This window comes from Sceloporus occidentalis, unplaced genomic scaffold (assembly GCF_023333645.1).
Source record: "Sceloporus occidentalis isolate IW3139 unplaced genomic scaffold, rSceOcc1.0.p SCAF_68, whole genome shotgun sequence".
Lineage (NCBI taxonomy): Eukaryota > Metazoa > Chordata > Lepidosauria > Squamata > Phrynosomatidae > Sceloporus > Sceloporus occidentalis.
This window is the reverse complement of record NW_028317048.1, coordinates 4024834-4046575: the sequence shown is the minus strand read 5'-3', so window position 1 is coordinate 4046575 and position 21742 is coordinate 4024834. Positions and strand designations below refer to the sequence as shown.

At 37.1% G+C, this 21742-nt stretch overlaps 2 protein-coding genes across 2 annotated transcripts; both read left to right on the top strand.

The window, feature by feature from the left end:
* LOC149286553 (keratin, type II cytoskeletal 7-like) lies at nt 1-7661 on the top strand. Its single transcript, XM_089493958.1, has 9 exons — nt 1-447; nt 607-824; nt 4048-4108; nt 4341-4436; nt 4743-4907; nt 5203-5328; nt 6157-6377; nt 7028-7062; nt 7465-7661. The coding sequence occupies exons 1-9, from the start codon at nt 1-3 to the stop codon at nt 7659-7661; spliced, it is 1566 nt and encodes a 521-aa protein (XP_089350084.1).
* A 7130-nt stretch (nt 7662-14791) lies between these two features.
* Nucleotides 14792-19520, top strand: LOC149286552 (keratin, type II cytoskeletal cochleal-like). Its single transcript, XM_089493957.1, has 9 exons — nt 14792-15241; nt 15489-15712; nt 15809-15869; nt 16813-16908; nt 17032-17196; nt 18167-18292; nt 18509-18729; nt 18968-18996; nt 19294-19520. Exons 1-9 carry the CDS (start codon nt 14792-14794, stop codon nt 19518-19520), a joined length of 1599 nt encoding a protein of 532 aa, XP_089350083.1.
* The last annotated feature ends 2222 nt before the right edge of the window (nt 19521-21742 follow it).

Here is a 21742-nt window from a genome sequence, read left to right as displayed (position 1 = left end):
ATGAGCCGAAGCCAATCAGTTTATGGGGTCTCTAGTGTTAGATCTGGCAAAGGGTTTAGTGCATCCTCCTTAGGACACAGCAACAGGATCAGCAAAAGCTCAGCCTCTGTATCTCAGAGTCAATGGGGTGGTGCAGGTGCCAGTTTTGGGAGCAGAAGCCTCTTTCAGTTGGGTAATGCAGCTGGGGGTCAAAGGATATCATCTGCTAGTGGAAGCAGACTCGGACAGGGCTCATCCTTAGCATTTGGTGGGTCTGGTGGTGCTGGAAGCTTTTCTGGTTCTGGGGCTTCTTTTCCATCTGCAGGCATCATAAATGTGACCGTTAACCAAAACCTCCTGGCACCAGGGAAAAATTTGGAAATAGATCCAAACATTTCTGTCGTAAAAAAGGAAGAAAGAGAGAAAATCAAGACTCTGAACAACAAATTTGCATCTTTCATTGACAAGGTACACGACTACACAAAATCATATTATATAATCTGTTTATTTATTTATCACTAATATAGTATTATATGGTTTTGTATGTGCTAGGCATCCTATTCAATTTCTTTCTTTCTCTTTCTTTCTTCATGTTCATAATGTTACTGATTTCTTATTCATTGTTAGGTTAGGTTCCTTGAGCAGCAAAATAAAGTGCTGGAGACCAAATGGAGCCTCTTACAGCAACAAGGAGGTCAAGGAGCTCGTAAAAGTGACATTGATGGCATTTTTAATGCATATATAAATAGCCTGAGAAGCCAGTTGGACAACATAAACAATAACAAGGGTCGCCTCAATGGAGAACTGCAAAACATGCAGGACCGGGTGGAGGACTTAAAAAACAGGTATGTCGGTTACAAATAACATGGTTGTTAGGATAGGACGTGATGATCTATGATAATGAAGACTAGCAATTAAAGTTTATCTGGAAATTATCAATGTTTAGTTTTGTTAAGGTTTTCAGGGATTACTTATGTGAGCACTTGCATTTATTTCATTAGCTCACCCTGGATCTCATGTTAATTCTAATTCTGATACTAATTGACCTGTGCTGTTTGGAGATGAATGAAAACATGTACTTGTACAAAAAAACCTTGAAAATGTCATGTGCACACTCCAAAAAAAGAAAAAATATGCACAGACTGTAGGTGTGTATCAGTTCAAAGGTAAGTACACAATGTATATGTTTGACAACAGCTACTTTGTTTAATGTCATCCAGAATCAATCACATTACGTCTAGGTTTATAGCAATGAGTGTCAATTGGGGACATCAGAGACAGGGCAAATACAAAGCTACAAAACAATCTACAAGAAAATCTAGAAAAATATCTCCCTCCTTTCTTTTAACTTACCCAGTAACATACTCTGACACACACACACACTCATACCAACATCATATACCAACATCTCTACCCACACACACAAAATCATATACGAACACACAGATTCACTTTAGCACCATACACTAACATACACTCTAACACAATATGCTGACACATACAGTTAAACAGTTATTATTATAGTTTGAGATTCGTCATGTTTGACTATATCCCGATTTCATAAAGGTTCGTTCCACCAAAGAACTGCTATCAGACTAGGGGTGCCGTACTATCCTTACTATAAGTATGTAAGCATTTATTTTTGTCAGTAGTTAAGGACTACGTCTTGCGTTTTTTTAAGTCCAAACGCAAATGTGGTTTCAGCAATTTAAAATATGCTATTCATTTTGCATTTAAAAACTTTTGTTGACAGAAGGAAACTGTGTAAAAAATAATTTAACTAAACTTTCTTGGAAATAAATTTTTAGAAAACAGTTTGAACCTGTTATGGGTTTTGAAGGTAGTTCAGATAATACACTTCTTGGTCCAATGATGTTAGAACCTTCAGTTGAAAGTGATACCTGTTATTACAAAATTATAGCCATAGCCATATTACATCACATGAATCAGTCATTCTTGGGTCTATTCACCAAAGGGAGATTTGACAGGAGAGTTTTGCTTTCAATTCCCTCACTGCATTATACATTATGAAGGGCCAACCCTAGTTAGCTTCAGCAGCAAGAAAAGCTTAGCTGATCCTTTATAATCTATAGTTAAATTAGTAAAATCGCTGTACCCATTATAGCAGGGGTGTGGAATGTCCGGTCTGCGAGCTGTATAAGGCCCGCAACATCATTTGGTATGGCCCTGCCAATGAAGGGCAAAAGAAGCAGCAAGCGCGGTCGTGGGGGGCCCGCTGCTCACTTGTGAGTTGCTCACACACTATGCGAGTAATGTCTCTTGTACCACCAAGGGGATGCTGAAACCCAGCAGAGTCGAGTCACATGACCCTGCTGGGCTCTTGCTTCCACTGGGCGATAAAAGAAAAGATGTTCAAGCAACACAGAGAGAAGCACGGATAAATCTGCAGTTCAGGTAACAGGGTGGAGGTGGGTGTATGAATTACTATGTGTGATTGAGTGAATGAATGAGTATATTAATGGGGGGATATTTGTGAATGAGTATATGTGAATGAATATCTGTGGATGAGAGAATGAATGAGTATCTGCGAATAAGTGAATTATTTGTGTATATGTGTGTGATTGTATGAATGTGTAAGTAGGGAAGAAGCATGGCACGGGGAGGCTGTTTAAGGCAAGGATGCCACAGGGAGGCTGTTTGGGGCAAAGATGGCAAGTCCTATTATTTCGGTCTGGGTGTTAGGCAGGTGCTGTGGATGCAATCTGGGCGCCAGAGCTGAGGGCATCATAAAAATAAATACTAAAGGGGGGCTGGGTGGTGGAATAAACATTCAATTAAAGCTGGCTGGGGGCAATACACAAGGTTGCGGGGGGGCAATAAGGCATTAATTCAGTAGGGGGGCATCACATAAATAAATGCTAAAGGGAGGGCTATCTGTGGGGATAAATACACAATGTGTATTTATCCCTACCGGCAGATGATAATTTTATATGGCCTGCAAATGATATAAATATCCAAATGGGCCCTTGCAGAAGAAAGATTCCCCATCCCTGCATTACATAATGTATTATGCAGGGACAGCTCAACCCGTGTTCTGGAGAAGCCTGACAGTGTTAGTCCTCCTCTCTACTGTTTACTCTCCATTTAGTGAACAGACCTCTTGGGTACATAAGTGTTTTTACATAGGCTCAAAATGTGTTCCTTTAACGCACTGCATACAATGGAACAAAGTGGGCATCCAACTTTCCTAAGCTGTGTCGGCCATGATTTACAGCACGGAAAGCCATGGAAGTGTGATTGACACAGTATTCCTCCATTGAAAAGGTTGTCTTGTAAATCAAAAAATGCGCAATGGTCATATCCTATTATACATTTTAAATTATGTTCCTCTTGAGTACTTAATACTCTGTTACTCCCTTTCCTTTCCCTATCTCCTTCTCTTATGAGTTCAAAATTTTAGTTAAGTATGCGTAAAACTGTGTTTTACAACCCTAACTTAGGATAATGTATATATAAATAGCAAGTGTGTTTAGAAATTAAATTGTCTAAAAAAGATGTGCAAAATGGATGATGCTTCTTTTAAATGTCATACTGAGTTCCAAAAATTGTAATTAATTGGTCAAAGTTCCAAAAGTCCCATGCCTCTAACCGCATCCTTTTATGTGTTTTTGAATATTAGGAGGTATGGAATATAGAAATCCTAAAGCAGACATGCAACCCACAAAACCTTTACATGAATCAATAGAGCATAAATTATGTTGTGGAAAAACATTTAAAAATGGTTTGGCAATTAAAATACTTTTAATAACTGCTTTCAGCCTGGCCACTGTCATAATAATTCGCCGTGACCTTATGTTTGCACTCATGTAGCACTCCTTTAATTCCTGATTGAACCACTAAGTATAGGAAACAAAAGAAAGGCAAAAAAGGTATTGCTAATTTAGTTTGTGTAAAAAACCCTTACATTTTTGTTTGAGAAGCATGTTTTAATTGACATCTAAAACCACCGTCATGTATGTCTAGCAACATGATAATATACTGGTTTTGTGAATATGCACATAAAATGTTTCATGTTTTAACCTTGTATAACTTACTTGTGTCTAAAAGGTATGAGGATGAAATCAACGCACGCGCAGGAGCTGAGAATGAGTTTGTTTTACTTAAAAAGGTAAAGCCCTTATCTTGCAAAGTCAATAACAAAAATTATAACAAAAATAAAGAATAAGAATGAGAAAATACTGTTATGTAATAAAAACAATGTAAATAACCAAACTGTGAAAGATCACAGTCATTTATTATAGATATTTATGCTGGGAGTTCTCCTTTTCTTCTGGAGTAATATATAACCACATGGGCTAGAAATAAGATGTTAATATGTTTGTTATGGAACATTTCTTTAGGAGGTGGATGCTGCTTATTTAGCCAAGGTGGAGCTAGAAGCAAAAATGAATGCGTTAATTGAGGAGATCAACTTCTTGAGAGCTCTCTACGAAACGGTAAACATTATTCTTCCCGGGTAATGTAAAGCAGGAACATTGAGAAACAATATCAAACCACATACAACAATGTACTTGCACACACTCCTATAATAAAAAAATGATCCATGTAATAATTGCTAAATGATATTTCAAGGGCATTTAAAGTAGTATGTATCAAATGTAAATAATTAAATAATTATTTCCAGATACTATTAAGAGGTCATCAGGAAAAAAAACAACAGATCAAGATGATTTCTTAATGGTTATAGTGGTTATTGATTCAGAGCTATCCCGTTAGTTAAAGTTGCAATGTTGTATTTTCAGGAACTTGGAGAGATTAAAGACCAGATATCAGACACATCAGTCATTCTCTCAATGGACAACAACAGATCTTTGGACCTTAATGACATTGTCGCTGAAGTTAAGGCACAGTATGAAGAACTTGCAAATAGGAGCAGAGCGGAGGCAGAAGAAGCATATCAAAACAAGGTACCAAAGCCATTTAGACCAGTTACACAAGGGCATGACAAATATTTATCCACCAATTTGTCTCTGATCCTAAAAATTTAGCCATTCCATATGAATATTAGGTCTGCCTAATGTTGACCAAGAATTTGCTCACCAGCAGCAATGTCTAATGATAGATTTCTGTAGGGCTTACTGACACACGGAAACATTTTTGCTACAGAACGGTTAATATTTCTACTTATATTTATTAAAATCCTATTTAAGTTGTTAAATGTTAACATATTTAACACATTTGATCTGCTTTTTTTACCAACAGTACAAACAGTTGCAAGCCGCAGCAGGCCAACAGGGAGATGACCTAAAAAACGTCAAAAATGACGTTTCCCAGCTTAATCGATCTATTCAAAGACTAAAGGCTGAAATCGATAATGTGAAAAGACAGGTAAAGTTCTTAGACCATGAATCTGTCCATAACTGATCTTGCTGATATTAGAGGATTTGTCAACGTATCTAGAATTTGGGGGTGCTTGGCTAACCATGTTAACTTATAGCATTCCTTAGCTTTTAAATTCTATATAGCTCATCTATCCGGTTATACATATGTATAGTTAGTTATAGTTACATAGGTAGGGGTTAGTGACCCAAAAATCATTATCTAGGATTTGGTAGCTTTTCCAGCCTCTAAACTACAGTTCCCATGATCCTCTGCTAACATTTTTTTATATTAATAATAGTATATTACAAATTACAATGGCAGAGTTAAAATACCGGTATGTAAACGAATTACAAAAATGAAAGTAACATATGCCACTGTATTGTATCTGCATATTAAATAAAAGTAAACAAAACACTGCCAAGAGAAGTCATAGAGGAGAGTCAAATAAATTCCCTTTTATATAAAGTAGTCAACTTTGTAGTTGATTTGTACAAGGTATTACTTTGAATTTAGCTTATTTAGCCAATTATCCCAGATACTATACTTCCTCCTTTGATTACCTTGTGATCAACCTTGATTTCTCCATTCTTATTTGAAATATAAGTTGACCAGGAACCAAAACCAGGTACTTTCCAATTACGAGCTATAATCATCTTGACTGCAATAAAACTGGTCCTAATTAGACATTTGGTCCATTAACATTTTGATGTAGGTGGCATAGCTAAGGAATGACGCAGGTGTATATCAACCACAGCTGATAAGCTACATCTGGGCTATCTGTTGGTAGCTAAGCTTGGAGGCACATGATATTAAGTTTTTTAATTATTTCATCAGATTGGTGCACTGGAGGCATCAATTGCTGAGGCTGAGCAGCGTGGGGAGTTTGCTTTAAAAGATGCTCATAATAAGCTAAAAGAGCTGGAAGCTGCCCTACAGAAGGCCAAGCAGGACATGGCTCGCCAACTGAGAGAATACCAGGAGCTGATGAATGTGAAACTGGCTCTGGATATTGAGATCGCCACCTACAGGAAACTGCTGGAAGGAGAGGAGAGCAGGTATGTGGCTTGGCTTCACTTGAAAATTACAAAAGTAATGCATGGCAAATATTACGTATGAGTATGAATTAAATTAGCATTAATAATTATCTGTATACAACAAGATGAATTCAAGCCACCAGATTTATCTGTAGTTCACATGTTTAAAAAGTTATAGTATTAACTTTTTTATTTCTGTAATTAGAATAAAGAAATAATAAATATTCCACATATTTTAATCAGGACCTACCACATAGACAAACTAAGCAGTTTCTTAGGTTGCTGCGCTGTTAAGGGTCATTACAATGAGGTTCCCCCTATGTTACTATGTTAGCAAACATGTGCGTAGAGGAGGGGCTTCCAGAAACATATTTCGTTTTAGGAGCCAGAAACTACAGAGGTAGTCCTAATTATAATATCTTTAAAACGGTTTTTTTTTGGTTCCTCTGGCCAAACCAGTGACTAAATATTATTTCATTGCACAGCTGTTATTGTAGAATGAATCTATGACTTCCAATGTATTAAACGACTTAGTTTAACATACAAGAGAGTTAAATCAATTTAATCAACATCTCCACTTGCGTTTTTGGATACAAAATAATTAGCCAAAATACTTGATTAGACCTTCTCTTGACATATGTAATGCACTATTGTTTTATTTTTCTTAACAGAATAACTGGGGAGATCACAAATACTGTGAATGTTGGTAAGTATCCCACTATGTGAACATGTTATGAAGAGTTTTAGTTATTCTAAAAACTGAGCTATGAAGTATACATTTGACAATATATATATATATATATAAATTTTAAATATTATGTTAGTCCAATAAAAAAGGTATCACCGCATACTCTGCAATACTCTGTTTTTTGACATTGTATATATCTATATATATATATATATATATATATATATATATAGACTTGTGGTTGTGGGAAGGAACCTTCTTGAACTGACACTACTGAAAATGGATTCAGCACTCAATTCTATTTTCTGTTATGCTTTATAGATATGGCAGTACTCAGTAAAAAATGTATCATTTTGTTCTATATAATAGCAATTCAAAAATGGTTTGGAGGCTAAGTAGTAGGGAACTAAGAAATAACAGTGAATATTTCATCTACAGCTGTAAGTAGCAGTGCCTCTGGATCTGCATTTGGTGCTGGTGGAGGCTACACTTCTGGAGGCTACACTTCTGGAAGCAGCATCTCATCAGCTAATGCTAGTTCTACCAACGCTCAAAGAAAACGGGCTGCCGTGAAAATAATCTCTACCACCGAAAGCCTACAAAGCTATCGGAACTAAATCCACAGTCCAAGAGCTAAAATGCCCCTTTCTACCAATTCCTCAAATAAAAAGTTTTTGTTTTTTTAATTGACATATAAAATCCTTATATTGTTCAACACTGCTTCAAGATTATTAGAGTGAATTTCTGGGTCGAATCACAATACTTGAGTTCTGATACTAACTAGTGATCGTCTACTATATTGCTAATTTGATGATGTAAAATTGGCAGAAGTTCTGAAATAACCACGCTTAACATATTTGAGTACAACATAATTTTGCTATGAATTAAATAAATAGTTCACATTCTTCTGTGTGCTTTTTTCTGTTTGTTAATGGTAACAAGTGAATGTGACTCTCGACGTTAATGGTAAAGCTGAATCATCCATTTCCAAATGCACACCTAGAGTTCTACCCAGAGCAGGCCCTAGGATTCAAGTTTTCCTAGTTCCTTGCATGAATTTTGTCTTTGTGTGACAGATTACATGACTATAGTGGAGAAATAGTTCATTTCTACTATCTTAATCACAGACTGAGAGAGGCACAACGTACACTTGGGACTAGTTAGCCAATAAAGTGTATGGCCAGGTGGTTAGTCAGAGAGATATTGTGTGGCGTAAAAGGAGGTTCCTGAATTGAGCAACAGAGAACAGGAATTCCAAATGGCTGGCACTGCCCTTACGAAAAAATTACTGCAGTTTTTCTGAAGTAATACTGCAGTTTTTTGGACATGAAAAAACTGCAATACTGCACTTTTACTGCAGTATTACTGCACATTTACTGCAGATTTACTGCATTTGTACTTCACTGTACTGCAGTTTTACTGCAGTTATTTTTGTACGGAAGTATAAATGCAATAAAGCTGCAGTACATTGAAGTACAACTGCAGGTTTGCAATATAAAAAAAAAAGTGCGGTAAATGTGCAGTAAAACTGCAGTACAGTGAGGTACAAATGCAGTAAAACTGCAGTAAATGTGCAGTAATACTGCAGTAAAAGGGCAGTATTGCAGTTTTTTCATGTCCAAAAAACTGCAGTATTACTTCAGAAAAACTGCAGTAATTTTTCATAAGGGTGGGTTGTATATCTTGCTTCTCAAGTGACTGGATTAGCTGGGTACCAATGAGTAGTCAAAAATATAGGTGGGCAAAGTGTATAGCCCAGCCAAGCATAGCTAGCTATCCAATTATGAGATTGTTCTTTTGGCTTATTTTTGTATATTGTAAAACAGTCATGCCCTTGTCTAGAACCTTCAAGGTACTTACCAGAGGCACAGAAACCGCATACACTAGTACACCCTTCTGCATGAATTTGCTATTAGAGAAACAACCTTATGGCACATTCCTAATTTGTGTATATGCAAGGTCCATCCTGCATTCTCCCTAAAATAGTGAGAACCGCATAATAACCCACTGTGGGCGCTATGAAACACCCCTTGCCTATACTCACCGTTAACCTGAAACATACAGTATCTCACAAAAGTGAGTACACCCCTCACATTTTTGTAAATCTTTTATGATATATTTTCATGTGACAACACTGAAGAAATGACACTCTGCTACAATGTAAAGTTGTGAGTGTACAGCCTGTATAACAGTGTAAATTTGCTGTTCCTTTAAAAATAACTCAACACACAGCCATTAATGTCTAAACCTTTGCAACAAAAGTGAGTACAACCCTAAGTAGTGGCACCTCATGGCAAAGAACTCTCTGAGGATCTGAAAAAAAAGAATTGTTGCTCTACATAAAGATGGCCTAGGCTATAAGAAGATTGCCAAGACCCTGAAACTGAGCTGCAGCATGATGGGTAAGACTATACAGCGGTTTCACAGGACAGGTTCCACTCAGGACAGTCCTCGCCATGGTCGACGAAAGAAGTTGAGTGCACATGCTCAGCTCAAATCCAGAGGTTGTCTTTGGGAAATAGACGTATGAGTGCTGCCAGCATTGCTGCAGAGGTTGAAGGGGTGGGTGATCAGCCTGTCAGTGCTCAGACCACACAGCGCACGGTGGTCTGCATGGTTGTGGTCCCGGAAGGAAGCCTCTTCTAAAGATGATGCACAAGAAAGCAAACAGCAAACAGTTTGCTGAAGATAAGCAGACTAAGGACATGGATTACTGGAACCATGTCCTGTGGTCCGATGAGACCAAGATAAACTTATTTGGCTCAGACGGTGTCAAATGTGTGTGGCAGCAACCAGGTGAGGCGTACAAAGAAAAGTGTGTCTTGCCTACAGTCAAGCATGGTGGTGGGAGTGTCATGGTCTGGGCCTGCATGATTGCTGCTGACACTGGGGAGCTATAGTTCATTGAGGGAACCATGAATGCCAACATGTACTGTGATATACTGAAGCAGAGCATGATCCCCTCCCTTTGGAGACTGGGCCACAGGGCAGTATTCCAACATGATAATGACCCCAAATACACCTCTAAGACAACCACTGCCTTGCTAAAGAAGCTGAGGGTAAAGGTGATGCACTGGCCAAGCATTCCATTGAAGAGAGGGACATCAAGGTGAGAAAGAGGTACCAAGACATCTTAGTTCAGACGATGAATTGTCCCTCCTAAAGTGGGACATTTGGGAGATATGCTTGAAAGGATTCAGAGTGTTGCAGCGCTTACCTGTCTAGGTACTGTGACAAACCCTGTAGCACAAGGTCCATAAATGCCACAGTTAGGGGTCTTAAGCACAGTCCTCCAGGGCAATCAGAGTTAGGAACACCAGCTTGTATCAAAAACAGTGCTTTACTTTTAACTGCTCAAACCCCAAAACCAAATCATAAAAAGAAAAACCTAGCTCTCAATTGGAGCCTCTCTAACTAAACTATGCTGGCCCAAACTGACCAGTCTAATCACCCACTAACTTGACCTCCCAGCCAGACCCAGCTATGCCAGGCTCTGGAAAACCAAAGGCTCCAGGTAGGTAATGCCTCACTTGGCTCAGGGATGGGCCTCTCCTTGCCCTGGGAGCACAGGGAAACTTCCTCTTTCCCCAACAGTCTCTCTGATCATCAGGTTTTTTTAATGCCCAGCACCTGTGCCTGATGCAGGCCCCATAGGAATCCCGGACCGGATCCTGCAGACTTCTAGCCTCCTGGAAAAGCCGGCATGGATTTTCCACAGAATTGGGGAATGGAGCATTGGCCCACCCTGCTCTTCAATTGCTCCACCCCAGGGACCCATATTTTTGATCCGGATAGCACCTGTGCCAAAATGCCAAACTAAGCATCTCCCTGGGGTTTACAGTGTCACAGTACATATGATCTGCCATCCGTGACATTATTTAACCCGTTAGGTCATATCATGTTTGATCATGTAAAACATAGTCAAAGAGGCACATCTGGAAAGTTTCAGTGCTTCTAGGTAATAACTACAAATAACCAGCTTATTAGATGTATGCTCAACAGCTACAGGAAGACAGCAGATACTGCCTAATTAGCTAAAAACAAAATGCATAGGACAAATAAAAATATAGAAACAATGGTTAAAAAACTTAAGTGAAGGTTCAAGAATACTCATACCCGGTTGACTGGAACTTTCTATATGGGTTTGCTCATAACCATCTTCCTGGGCAAACCAACATTTCGGTTGCCTTGCTTATGAAGAACGGAGAAGTGTTAAGTAAAGTCAAGCTGGCTCAAACTCCTACTCCAATACAGTACTTTTGCCAGTATGAATCAGGTCTGTACATGTAATGAGGTCCAGGGCAAGGTCCCCAGCAGGGATCTCAGCCCATAGCATCATATCACCACTCTCCAACAGCATTGGGGCACTGGACGCAAAGGAGGGAGTGTAATAAGAGGTCTATGCAAGCATGTGCTTAAATTTCTAGTAAGCTATGGTGTTTGTTGGAGCCCTAAGGTTAGTCTTTGCCTTATGTTTAGGACAACCTTGACATTGGTACAAGTAAGGACTTTTAAACAACGGATGGCTCATTCGCCTCTACCTCAAACTAAAATATTAGAAATTGTAAGACCCTTTTCAATTTGATTTTCTTCAGTTACATGTGTGAAAATTAAGAAGAAAAGGTAAAATAAAACAAACAAAAACATGTAAGTGTTTTGATAATATAGCATCACTCATAACAACCAAAAATAACAACTAAAAAACATTTTTTTCTGATTGGTAGTAAGTAATAAATCAGTCTATGATTATATTATATATTTTACATCCCATGTTACAGATTATTGATGTACCTTGTTTAAATTACTACGAACAAGCTGAACATTTACCTTACAGGCATGCCAAACCCATTAGAAATGAAAATGTTTCCAGGAATTGCTTTAATTTGTATTAACAAAGGGCATAGATCTATAATTATTATTGAGTAATCCCTGTAATGTATTATGTAATGTACAGTCCTGCCACGCTTATCATGATATTGCTTTGAAAACAAGAAACCATGTATTTTTCCTCATACCCAGGCCCCACAATGAAACCCTGTTTATTACATTATATTATATTACAGTATAACAGGTTCCCCTACTTCAACAGGTTGGGTTAAAACCCAACCTGTTGAAGTAGGGGAACCTGTTGTAATAAGGCATGGAATGGCTAAACTAGAATTGGCCTACTTTTGGACCTCAGCATAAAAGTACTGAGAGAAAACCATTTGAAATAAAGATAATTAACTATTTCCACACTAAGGGCACTGAATTAGACACAGACATAGGATTCCTGGCACCTTCCCAGAACGTCATATGACATTTCTTTGATTGTATTCTCTTATGCAGTTATGCATTCTCTTCGTTTAACAGGCATCACTTTATTTATTTGTCTAAAGATATATGTATGAGTTTTTTGTTTTTAACAATACCATTATCATTGTCACTACCCCTCCAAATTCTTTTCACACTAACTAATTTTTGTTACACGTTCACTTATTAATGCTTATGAGCACTTTTGTTTAACATCTATATTACTGGATTAACACTGCTATCCCAAGCTACAGAATTAAAAAGCAAATATTTGGGAAATTCTTCATAATATGACTATATTGAATAAGTGTACCAAAAGCTAAGCCAAAACATAGATTAGCAAAGCAATGGTTAATCTTTAGGTAAGCTTCTTATTTTCTCTTTTAGAAAGAAAAAAAACAGTATCCACAGGCAAGATGCAGAATACAAGATTTACTGTGAATTTGAAGCACAGTTAAAATTCCAAGTTAAGGAGAACAAGAAAGAACCTGTTACAAAACACCTATGGTGTCTATGGACAAAATAACTATTGGAACACAACCTCTAGTAAACAAATGTTATGAATGGGAGTACTTGCTAATGGGGACGTACTTGGGAGCATACTTGGGAATTCTCCAGGTTTGACCCGGGGATCTCTGGGTGAAGCACTGCTTCACCGGGTCAACACACAAAATCTCCAGGTCGCGGGAGCAGGGTCTTGACACACCCCACGCTCCCCGCCCATTTCCCTTTTAAATGGGGGTGTTTCCCATTATGTCAGCGGGAACGCCCACTGGCATCAGCAGGACTGCCCACCAACATCAGCAGTACCTCCCGCTGATGTCAGTGGGCAGTCCTTGCCGCATACCGCAAGAAGTTCCCAGGTATGCTTGGGAGTTCTCCCTGGAAATGCACCCTAACTGGAAAAAAAATGTTAGACAAATGGGCCAAAAAGGATTCAGACACATATACAGTGTGTATAAAAAAATTGTTGCAGTAACAGTATTTTTCAAATTGTTATAACCTTGAAAATATTTCAGTCGCTATAAAGTCATCTATCTTTATTCCTCCTTAGTGTGTTTTGTTACCAAGATTTTTCACAATAGTACTAGTGATACTGGTGCAAAGTATAAAAAGTGGTCTTATCACCATCACAACCAACAGAGTGGTCCGATCTAGTTCTAGTTTACACAGTGCTTCAACTTTACACAGTGCTTAAATAATGTCTAATCAATAAGCTTTAAAGAAATATTTCTTTCTGCTATTAATGCTTTTTCTTGTATAGCCTAGGATAATAATATTTCCCACTTTTTTGTGCACCTTAAAATATTCTGAAATAACATAAGTCATTTTCTATTGCATATATAAGTACTTTAATATGCACACTTTACATGTAAGAAAAACAAAAAGTGCACTTACCCAGAGCTGCAGAGAACTACAGGCAACTTAAAAAAGGGCTGTACTATAATAAAATTAGCAAGAGGTAAATTGATCCACAACTCCCTTAAACTCTATGTGACTTACAGATGTGTGATTGACATGAGATGATTTGACTGACAGGCTTGCATGCTCATGCGGCCAACTCTACCGAAAGACTGGATGAACACCACAATAGTATTAGAGCTTAACCTTATAGCAAGTTGATGGCAACTTGGCCGAATTTTATACATGTCCAACTTGACAGCACATGACTAATTTATGATGTGACTGACAAGATGGACTTTAGTGACTGGAACTGCTTATTGGCATTAACCATCATTAGCACACATCCATTTAGCTACCTTTAAGCCCAATCAAAACAATGAACAATTGTGTTACTTACTAACCACTAACAATGTATACATAATACTAAGCTAACCATAGTGAAAATGTACGTTTAAGGGCGGTCCATTGCTCACATTCAGTTCATATGCAAAGATTTATAGCCCTTGTTACTATGTCATTTTGGCATGAATGTGCCTTAGTTTTATGGTTCCCCTTTCTCCCTGTGCCCTGTAGAGCTGAAAACATTCTACAGGTAATACACCTCCTTTTTTTAACACGACGTCCAAAAAATAATGGTCATGCATTAAGGGCACAATATTAAAATCTTGGGCATGGGGCAAAATGTCTTGTTAAATCTGAAACATGACATTATCACAGTCAACATCTGTCCATGTAGCCCCTGAGAGTGTGTGAGACTGGTTTTCTTATATATTTTTTTCCATCTACTGGCTTTCAAAAAGCTGTCTTTGCATCCTAAAAGCCTTGAAGCAATGTCATTCTTTGAATTTCAGTTTAGTGGGAGTTTAGGGGGGAAAAAAATATGTGGGCTTCCAGGCATGTCAGGTTAATGAATTATGTAAACTGATCTCCTCACACCAATGCAGACCAAGCACAGAGTATATAAAAGAGGGACGTTTAACTTGATCCTCAGAGGGGATCTGTCTCCTTCAGTCCACATTACTTTTCTTTCATTTTTTTACTCCAACGCAAAATGAGTCAGTTTAAACAATTTTCAAAGTCTGGAGGCTTTAGCTCATTCTCTGTATCAAGAGGCAGTGGTGGAGGTTCTGCAGGGTCTGTTGGAGGTGGCTTTGGTAGCAGAAGTCTTTATAACCTAGGTGGTAGGAAGACCATTTCTATCAGTACTTCAAATGCACAAAGTGGATTTGGAGGTGGAGATGGAGGTTTTGGCATAGGATTTGGTAGTGGTGGTGGTGGTGGTGCAGGTGGTGGTTTTATTGGAGGTAGAGGAGCAGGTGGATATGGATCACTTGGAGGTCAAGGTTTTCCTGGAGGCCCTGGTATCCAAGAAGTACAAGTTAATGTTGGTCTTTTGACACCACTGAATTTGGAATTTGACAAAGATATTCAAAAAGTTAGAGTGGAGGAACGAGAACAGATCAAAACCCTAAACAATAAGTTTGCATCCTTCATTGATAAGGTAAGGTTCTTATTTATCACAATATAGAATGCTTGTTAAAATTAAACATCTTATATACATCTTACATACCCAGTGTTTACTGCTATTAAATTATGAATAATAATAGTTCTGTGTTAGGCATGATGGCTTTGAACATGGGTAAAACAATGTTTACAATATGAGCAACCATCCATGCTCAAATTATTCTTGTGTGCATTTTAAAAAGCCATATGGATTTTTTCATTCATTAAACTTTTTTTTGTGTTAGGTTCGTTTTCTTGAGCAACAAAACAAAGTATTGGAGACAAAATGGAATCTTTTGCAAGAACAAGGAGGCCAACTGAAAGGGTCACGTAAAGGCAGCATCGAACCTCTCTTTGATGCCTATATCACTAGCCTAAAGAGGCAGTTGGATGCTTTGCACAATGACAAGTTTAGACTTGATGGGGAGCTAAGGAATATGCAAGACTTGGTTGATGATTTTAAGAACAAGTGAGTTTTTTAGTTTTTTTTATTTGTGTTTATTTTTATTATAATGCACCATAGATTAGCGACAAACTATTAATGCCTTATTTATTCTTTATCTAGGTATGAAGATGAAATTAATAAGAGAACATCAGCAGAAAATGAATTTGTTGTTATCAAAAAGGTAAGACCTAGTCTTAAAATGTGATTATGTATTTGCCCCATTTTGAGTAATTCTGATGAAATACATAAAATCAGTTGAAAAATGTTGCCAGAGAAGGGCCACTTTTTTTTCTATTAATTAAAATGATTTAAGTCTAGCATCTGTGGTCCGATGACTTCTGTCCCTCGTGATCTAGTAAGGAAGCAAGGGGGATCTGTGGCACCATACTCCTTCCTGTTAGCATGATTTGTGGAAGCTCAGACCTCTAGTTAAACAATAGCTGGGCCCTCAAGGTACACTTGGAGCAGTGAAAGTAGATCAAGAGTGTCATCTAAATCACTCTGCTATCTAGCATCCCATTTAAGACACTTGAACAAAGACTTTTCCTTACAGCTAAACACTGAAGGAGAAATTAGTATGAATGTAAACTGGCTAGGATTCCCCAAATTTTTTGGATTAACTAATTAAGTCACCAATCTGGTTACTTGAAGAAAAACATAAATGTCTCAAACAAACTATATAAGAGTGAGGTAGCTAGTGTAAAGAGCAGCAACAGTAAAGGTAAATGTGGGTATGACACTTTGAGGATAATTGACTGCTTTAATGTGGTTTTTGTTCCACTTAATGCAGTCGATGTTCTAACATGTATAATGTTTTTCTCACTTCATTGAGTGTGTTATTAAAAGAATACATTTTGGAGATGATGTAATTCCACAATTGCTTTAATATGCATTAGTGGGACTATTGAAGTAGTTTGTAGAATGCTTTAATTATTCAATATTAACCTCGATGGAGAAAATATCTCCATGCTTTCCATTTATTTATTAAATTAAACAATAATATGTGGTGGGACATAAAATAAAAAGTACAAGGTGTTGTAGTGTACTAAACAATGGAGTGCTATGTCAGCAGTAGATATATGTCCATCTATGCCATGGTGCTGATAAATGTTTATGTTATTTAGGATGTAGATGCTGCCTACATGGGTAAAGTGGAACTGGAGGCCAAGGTTGATGCCTTAACTGATGAGATCAACTTCCTGAGGACCTTCTACGAAGCAGTAATGCATATATTATTTTGTTTGTTACTTAAACAGTGGAAACATTTATGCACTATAGATTAGTTAATAAGCTAAAATATATCTGGAAGACCCACAAACTGACCTGTTATATGTGTTTGTTAGGAAATGGCACAGTTACAAGCACAGATCTCTGATACCTCAGTCGTCCTTTCAATGGACAATAACCGAGCTCTAGACTTGGATGGCATCATTGCTGAAGTGAAGGCTCAGTATGAGGATATTGCTAAGAGGAGCCGGGCAGAGGCTGAAGCTGTTTACCAAGTCAAGGTAATCTATGTTAATAACATGGGAGTTATTTGCTTACAAGTATACACTTTGTTAATGACATTAAGACTAAGACTTACTTAACAGTTTAAACTGGGTTAAGGACCCAGAGAGTATGTAAGAAGACACGGTTTTTAGATTACTTATAAAGTTAAGGTTGACAATATTTGTGAAACTATGGCTTTTCACCTACTTAAAGGGTTTAAGGCTGATAACTATGAAGCTTCCTACAAAGTTGAAGTATGTTTATGATAATGATCATATAAAGGCTATAAGCATAAAAAGACTTGATCATGTCTGTTCCTGACATTAATGGCAAAGCTATGTCAGAGATGCCCAGGTTGTCTCCCAAAGTCAAGTAAGACTATGTCAAAAACACTAATCACGTTAAAGCATGTTAATAGAGCATACCAACTGAAGAATAAACTCACCAAGTCACGTGAAGGCTTGTTAATGATGCTAGGTCAGTAAAATGTAACAAATGAAAGTAAGTTATGACAAGATCTCTAATGTTGAGTTCCAACATGCTCATTGTGTATAGTGCAACATATCAACTTATAGTAAGGTATATCATGGACATTGTGGCTACTCAGTCATGTTAAGACATGTTTATGATAGATACTAAGGCTGCCTCCTTTGTAAAGCTAATGTATATCAGTGTCTCTTAACTAGCCTTCTAAATAAAACAAAGCATTTTTTAACAAATGTGAATGTATTTTTAAATCATATATTAAATGTTCATGCATAACATTCACAACAAGGCTTCTTAACTATATGACTATATATATGGGACACCATGAGACTTTAATACAATTTACAACCCAAATCTGATTATTTGATAGCAAAATATTAACAGGATTGATAGACAAAAGAAAATTTAAAAGTGATATATCATTTAGTTAATGTGCTGTCTATATTAATAATGTGAATAGAATAGAATTTCAGTTTATATTAATAATGTGTTTTTCTACAGGTTAAGGAATTGCAAGCATCTGCAGGAGAACAAGGGGATGTTTTGCGTAACACCAAGAATGAGATATCCGAGCTGAACCGCAGACTCCAGAGACTGAGAGCTGAAATTGAAAATGTAAAAAAACAGGTAAGAAATATTTTTAAATTTTAACCAAGGTTCAGTGGTAGAATATTGTAAACAAGAATGTGAAAATATTATATAGCACAATTACATAACTTTAATTTTATACATCTGAAAAATATGTAATTTATGAACCATACACTGTATATTATTTACTTGTAATAGAAAAACCCTTGACATTTTTCGGCTCATTATTTTATTCTTATCCTATGTTCTTCTCAGAATGCCAAATTGCAGACAGCTATTGCTGAAGCAGAAGACCGCGGTGATCTCGTCCTGAAGGATGCCCACACAAAACTCTCTGAGCTGGAAGCTGCTCTGCAGAAGGCCAAGCAAGAAATGGCTCGCCAACTGCGAGAATACCAGGAGCTGATGAATGTGAAGCTGGCTCTGGATGTTGAAATCGCCACCTACAGAAAACTGCTGGAAGGAGAAGAGACAAGGTACTTTACTTGTTTATATTTACATTTTATATTTAAAAGCCATGCGGAATTCAATGTAGAAAAGAGACAAATTGAAAATGTGTCTAAATATTAATGCTAATAATAAAAGTAATAATAATAACATTAATGTTACAATAGCTCTTTCTGTCCTTCATTTTTTTCTCTAAATCATGTGTAAGTTGCCTTGCTAAAATGTTAAAGAAGAAATTCCTTATTTTGTTCTGTATTATTGTTTCAGGCTGGCCTCAGACAACAATGTCAGCATTTGTAAGTATTCCTCTTATACCGTAGTTTCCATCAATGTCATCTATGTATTGGTCACCTGTACAGCACACTGCGAATAGATTTTAAATATATAATGCATAGTGTTAAAATTAAGACCAGTGTAAATAGGCCTATCACAAAGACCATAGTGTATCTAAAAACATAAGTATTGAAACAGAAATATTCAGCAACATAAATGTAATACCAAGTGTAAGAGCCTAATATTGTACGTCCAGTGATAAGTAGAATATTTGATGGTAAATAGATAAATGGTATGAGCTCAACCTTTTTTCCCTACAGCTGTGATCAGTGGAAAATACTCTCAAGGAGTCGGTGGCAGCAGCGGTGGAGTCGGTGGCAGCAGCGGTGGAGCCGGTTTTGGCATTGGTGGTGGATTTGGAAGTGGAGGAAGTTCCAGTGCTATATTTACTTCAGCGAGTGGCGGTGGAGGATTCAGCTCTGCTAGCCGCAGTGGTGGCAGCTCCGCTGTGAGGTTTTCATCCAGCCAGTCAAGCTATAGAAGTTAAATTTTAGTAGCAAGGTGGCACTGCTATCTGCAAAATATCTCAACATGCGTGGCATAAAAATACAGAGCCTTGAAATTATGATATTCTTCTGACCCCATCCTTACATTCTCTAAAACTCAGCCCTTATTTTGAATTTGTTGTATAATGAACATCTTAATAGGAAAGGAACCTCAGAGCACTAAGGGATGCAAGTGATGGATTAAAATCGGTCAAAAGAATGAGATATACAATTTTTGTCCTAAATGCCTCACTTACTGATTTTCCAACTAAATAAAGAGTAACACCATGATAAATAAAGTTTGTTTTATCCTGACTATACTGTCTTGATGTACGTGAATTAATTAATTGCATGTCTCGCTTTATGGTGGCTATATCATGGATTAAAAAGAACCACATTGTCTGCTCCATTATACATTTGATATTCTCTCTCTTCCCTTCATGAAAATCCTAATTCTTAATAGGTATTTATTTTGCTGCTGTCAGATAGAACCTAGATCATATGTTTTTGAGGTGATATTATTATCAACTTTGTATAATGGTCTATGAATAAGTAAGTTATAGATATTAACATCAGTGACGTTCATCACATCTTGGCCGAGATACTATTACCAGAAATACATGTAGCCCTGGTAATAGAATACTTATTCCTACTCAGACTGCAATAGAACATTTGAAATTAAAAAAGTGTCCCACAATAGAGTTGAATTATTTGACTGCTATAGCATAGTGGAAATGCTCCACATTAGTCTTTATTGGAGCTGCCTAACTCCAGCCCTCGAGGACCACAAAGAAGCCCAGAATTCTGTATATTCTTGCCCTAAACCAAGCAGTTTAATAGTTTCTAACTCAGATGGTTGTGCTAATAGTACAAGAAAATAACACCTTCACGTGTCTAAAGTGAAAATAATATATATATACTTCCCACAAGTTCTGCAGCTCCCAAACACAACACTCCTCACAAGTGTATCAACAGCAGTATATCGAACAAGGGGCGCAAGAATATGTGGAGAAAAATAACAACACAATAGTGTAGCAAAATCAAACAAAGTATCTGTGTGGTGAATATATATTGCACTCACAAGAATAACTGGTAATAGAGGCTCATCAGATAGTATCAGACCACGACCTTGATCTGATAAAATTAAATTAATCTTGGAAAAAAATCCACACAATGTTTCCTCATTTCAACTACATAAAACAGGAAAGTATGGGTTTGCCAGGTAATCAGTTTATGCAATAACATAGGTAGGGGAAGCTCATTCACAAGACAACAAATATAACAGCTAAAATACTTTACTTATATATACCAGTTTACAATAACTACTTATTGTTTTTACAAACACTAGTGCAAACATATGACGGGTTATAAACACATTATAATGTTGAGGGAAGGGTAACATATTAAGCTTTGAATTTTTTAAAGAGAGGCCTAATAGATACAGAAACATTATTATATTTTTGTGACCCAGTGCAAGCAAAGGAGAAACCATTTCTAGAATCCCGTCCAATAAAGTCCAAAAGGGAGATAATAACATTTTATAAGTACATTGTAAGTGCTTACAGAACTTATTAAATGGATTATTTAAACTACATAGATATAGTGCTTATTGTTTTTAACTGAATTTAACACTTTTGTAACTAAATACAGTGTTAGAAACTATAAGCGTAAGCGTTATGTATTTTTTTAATACCGGTAATATATTCAATAACATTAAAAGCCCTGTAAGCTTTTGCCTGAAAGTTCCAAGGTCCATGTTGTGTTTCTTGCAGAAATGCGGCATATATTTCAGTTATTTCCAGGGTGTGACCTAGCAAGGGCCATTGGTGAGTGTGCCCTACAAGAAGAACCGAGTTGCTCATTATAAAAATGCGTTTTGGAGTTAATTCATTTCATGAGTTTGGTCTTTAATCAAACCAACTCCAACTTTGGAGAAGGCATCCCTCTATTGTGCTATATTTCTTTATTCTTTAGTATGTATTTACCAGTAGTCCAGGGGGTTGAGGGAACCACAAATAGTACAGATTCCTAAAGTCTATAGACGTAGGGTGCTGAAGATGTTATAATGTAAAATGTGTTATCTCCAGTAGATGGAACCAATTTTATTTCTTACGGTTTTGATCTCTTGCTGGAAAAACATCTGCAGATTAATCTAGAATTAATGGCAGATAGAAACCATTCAGCACATCTAGTCTACCCTTTTCTTCTGATGTAGGCACTCAAG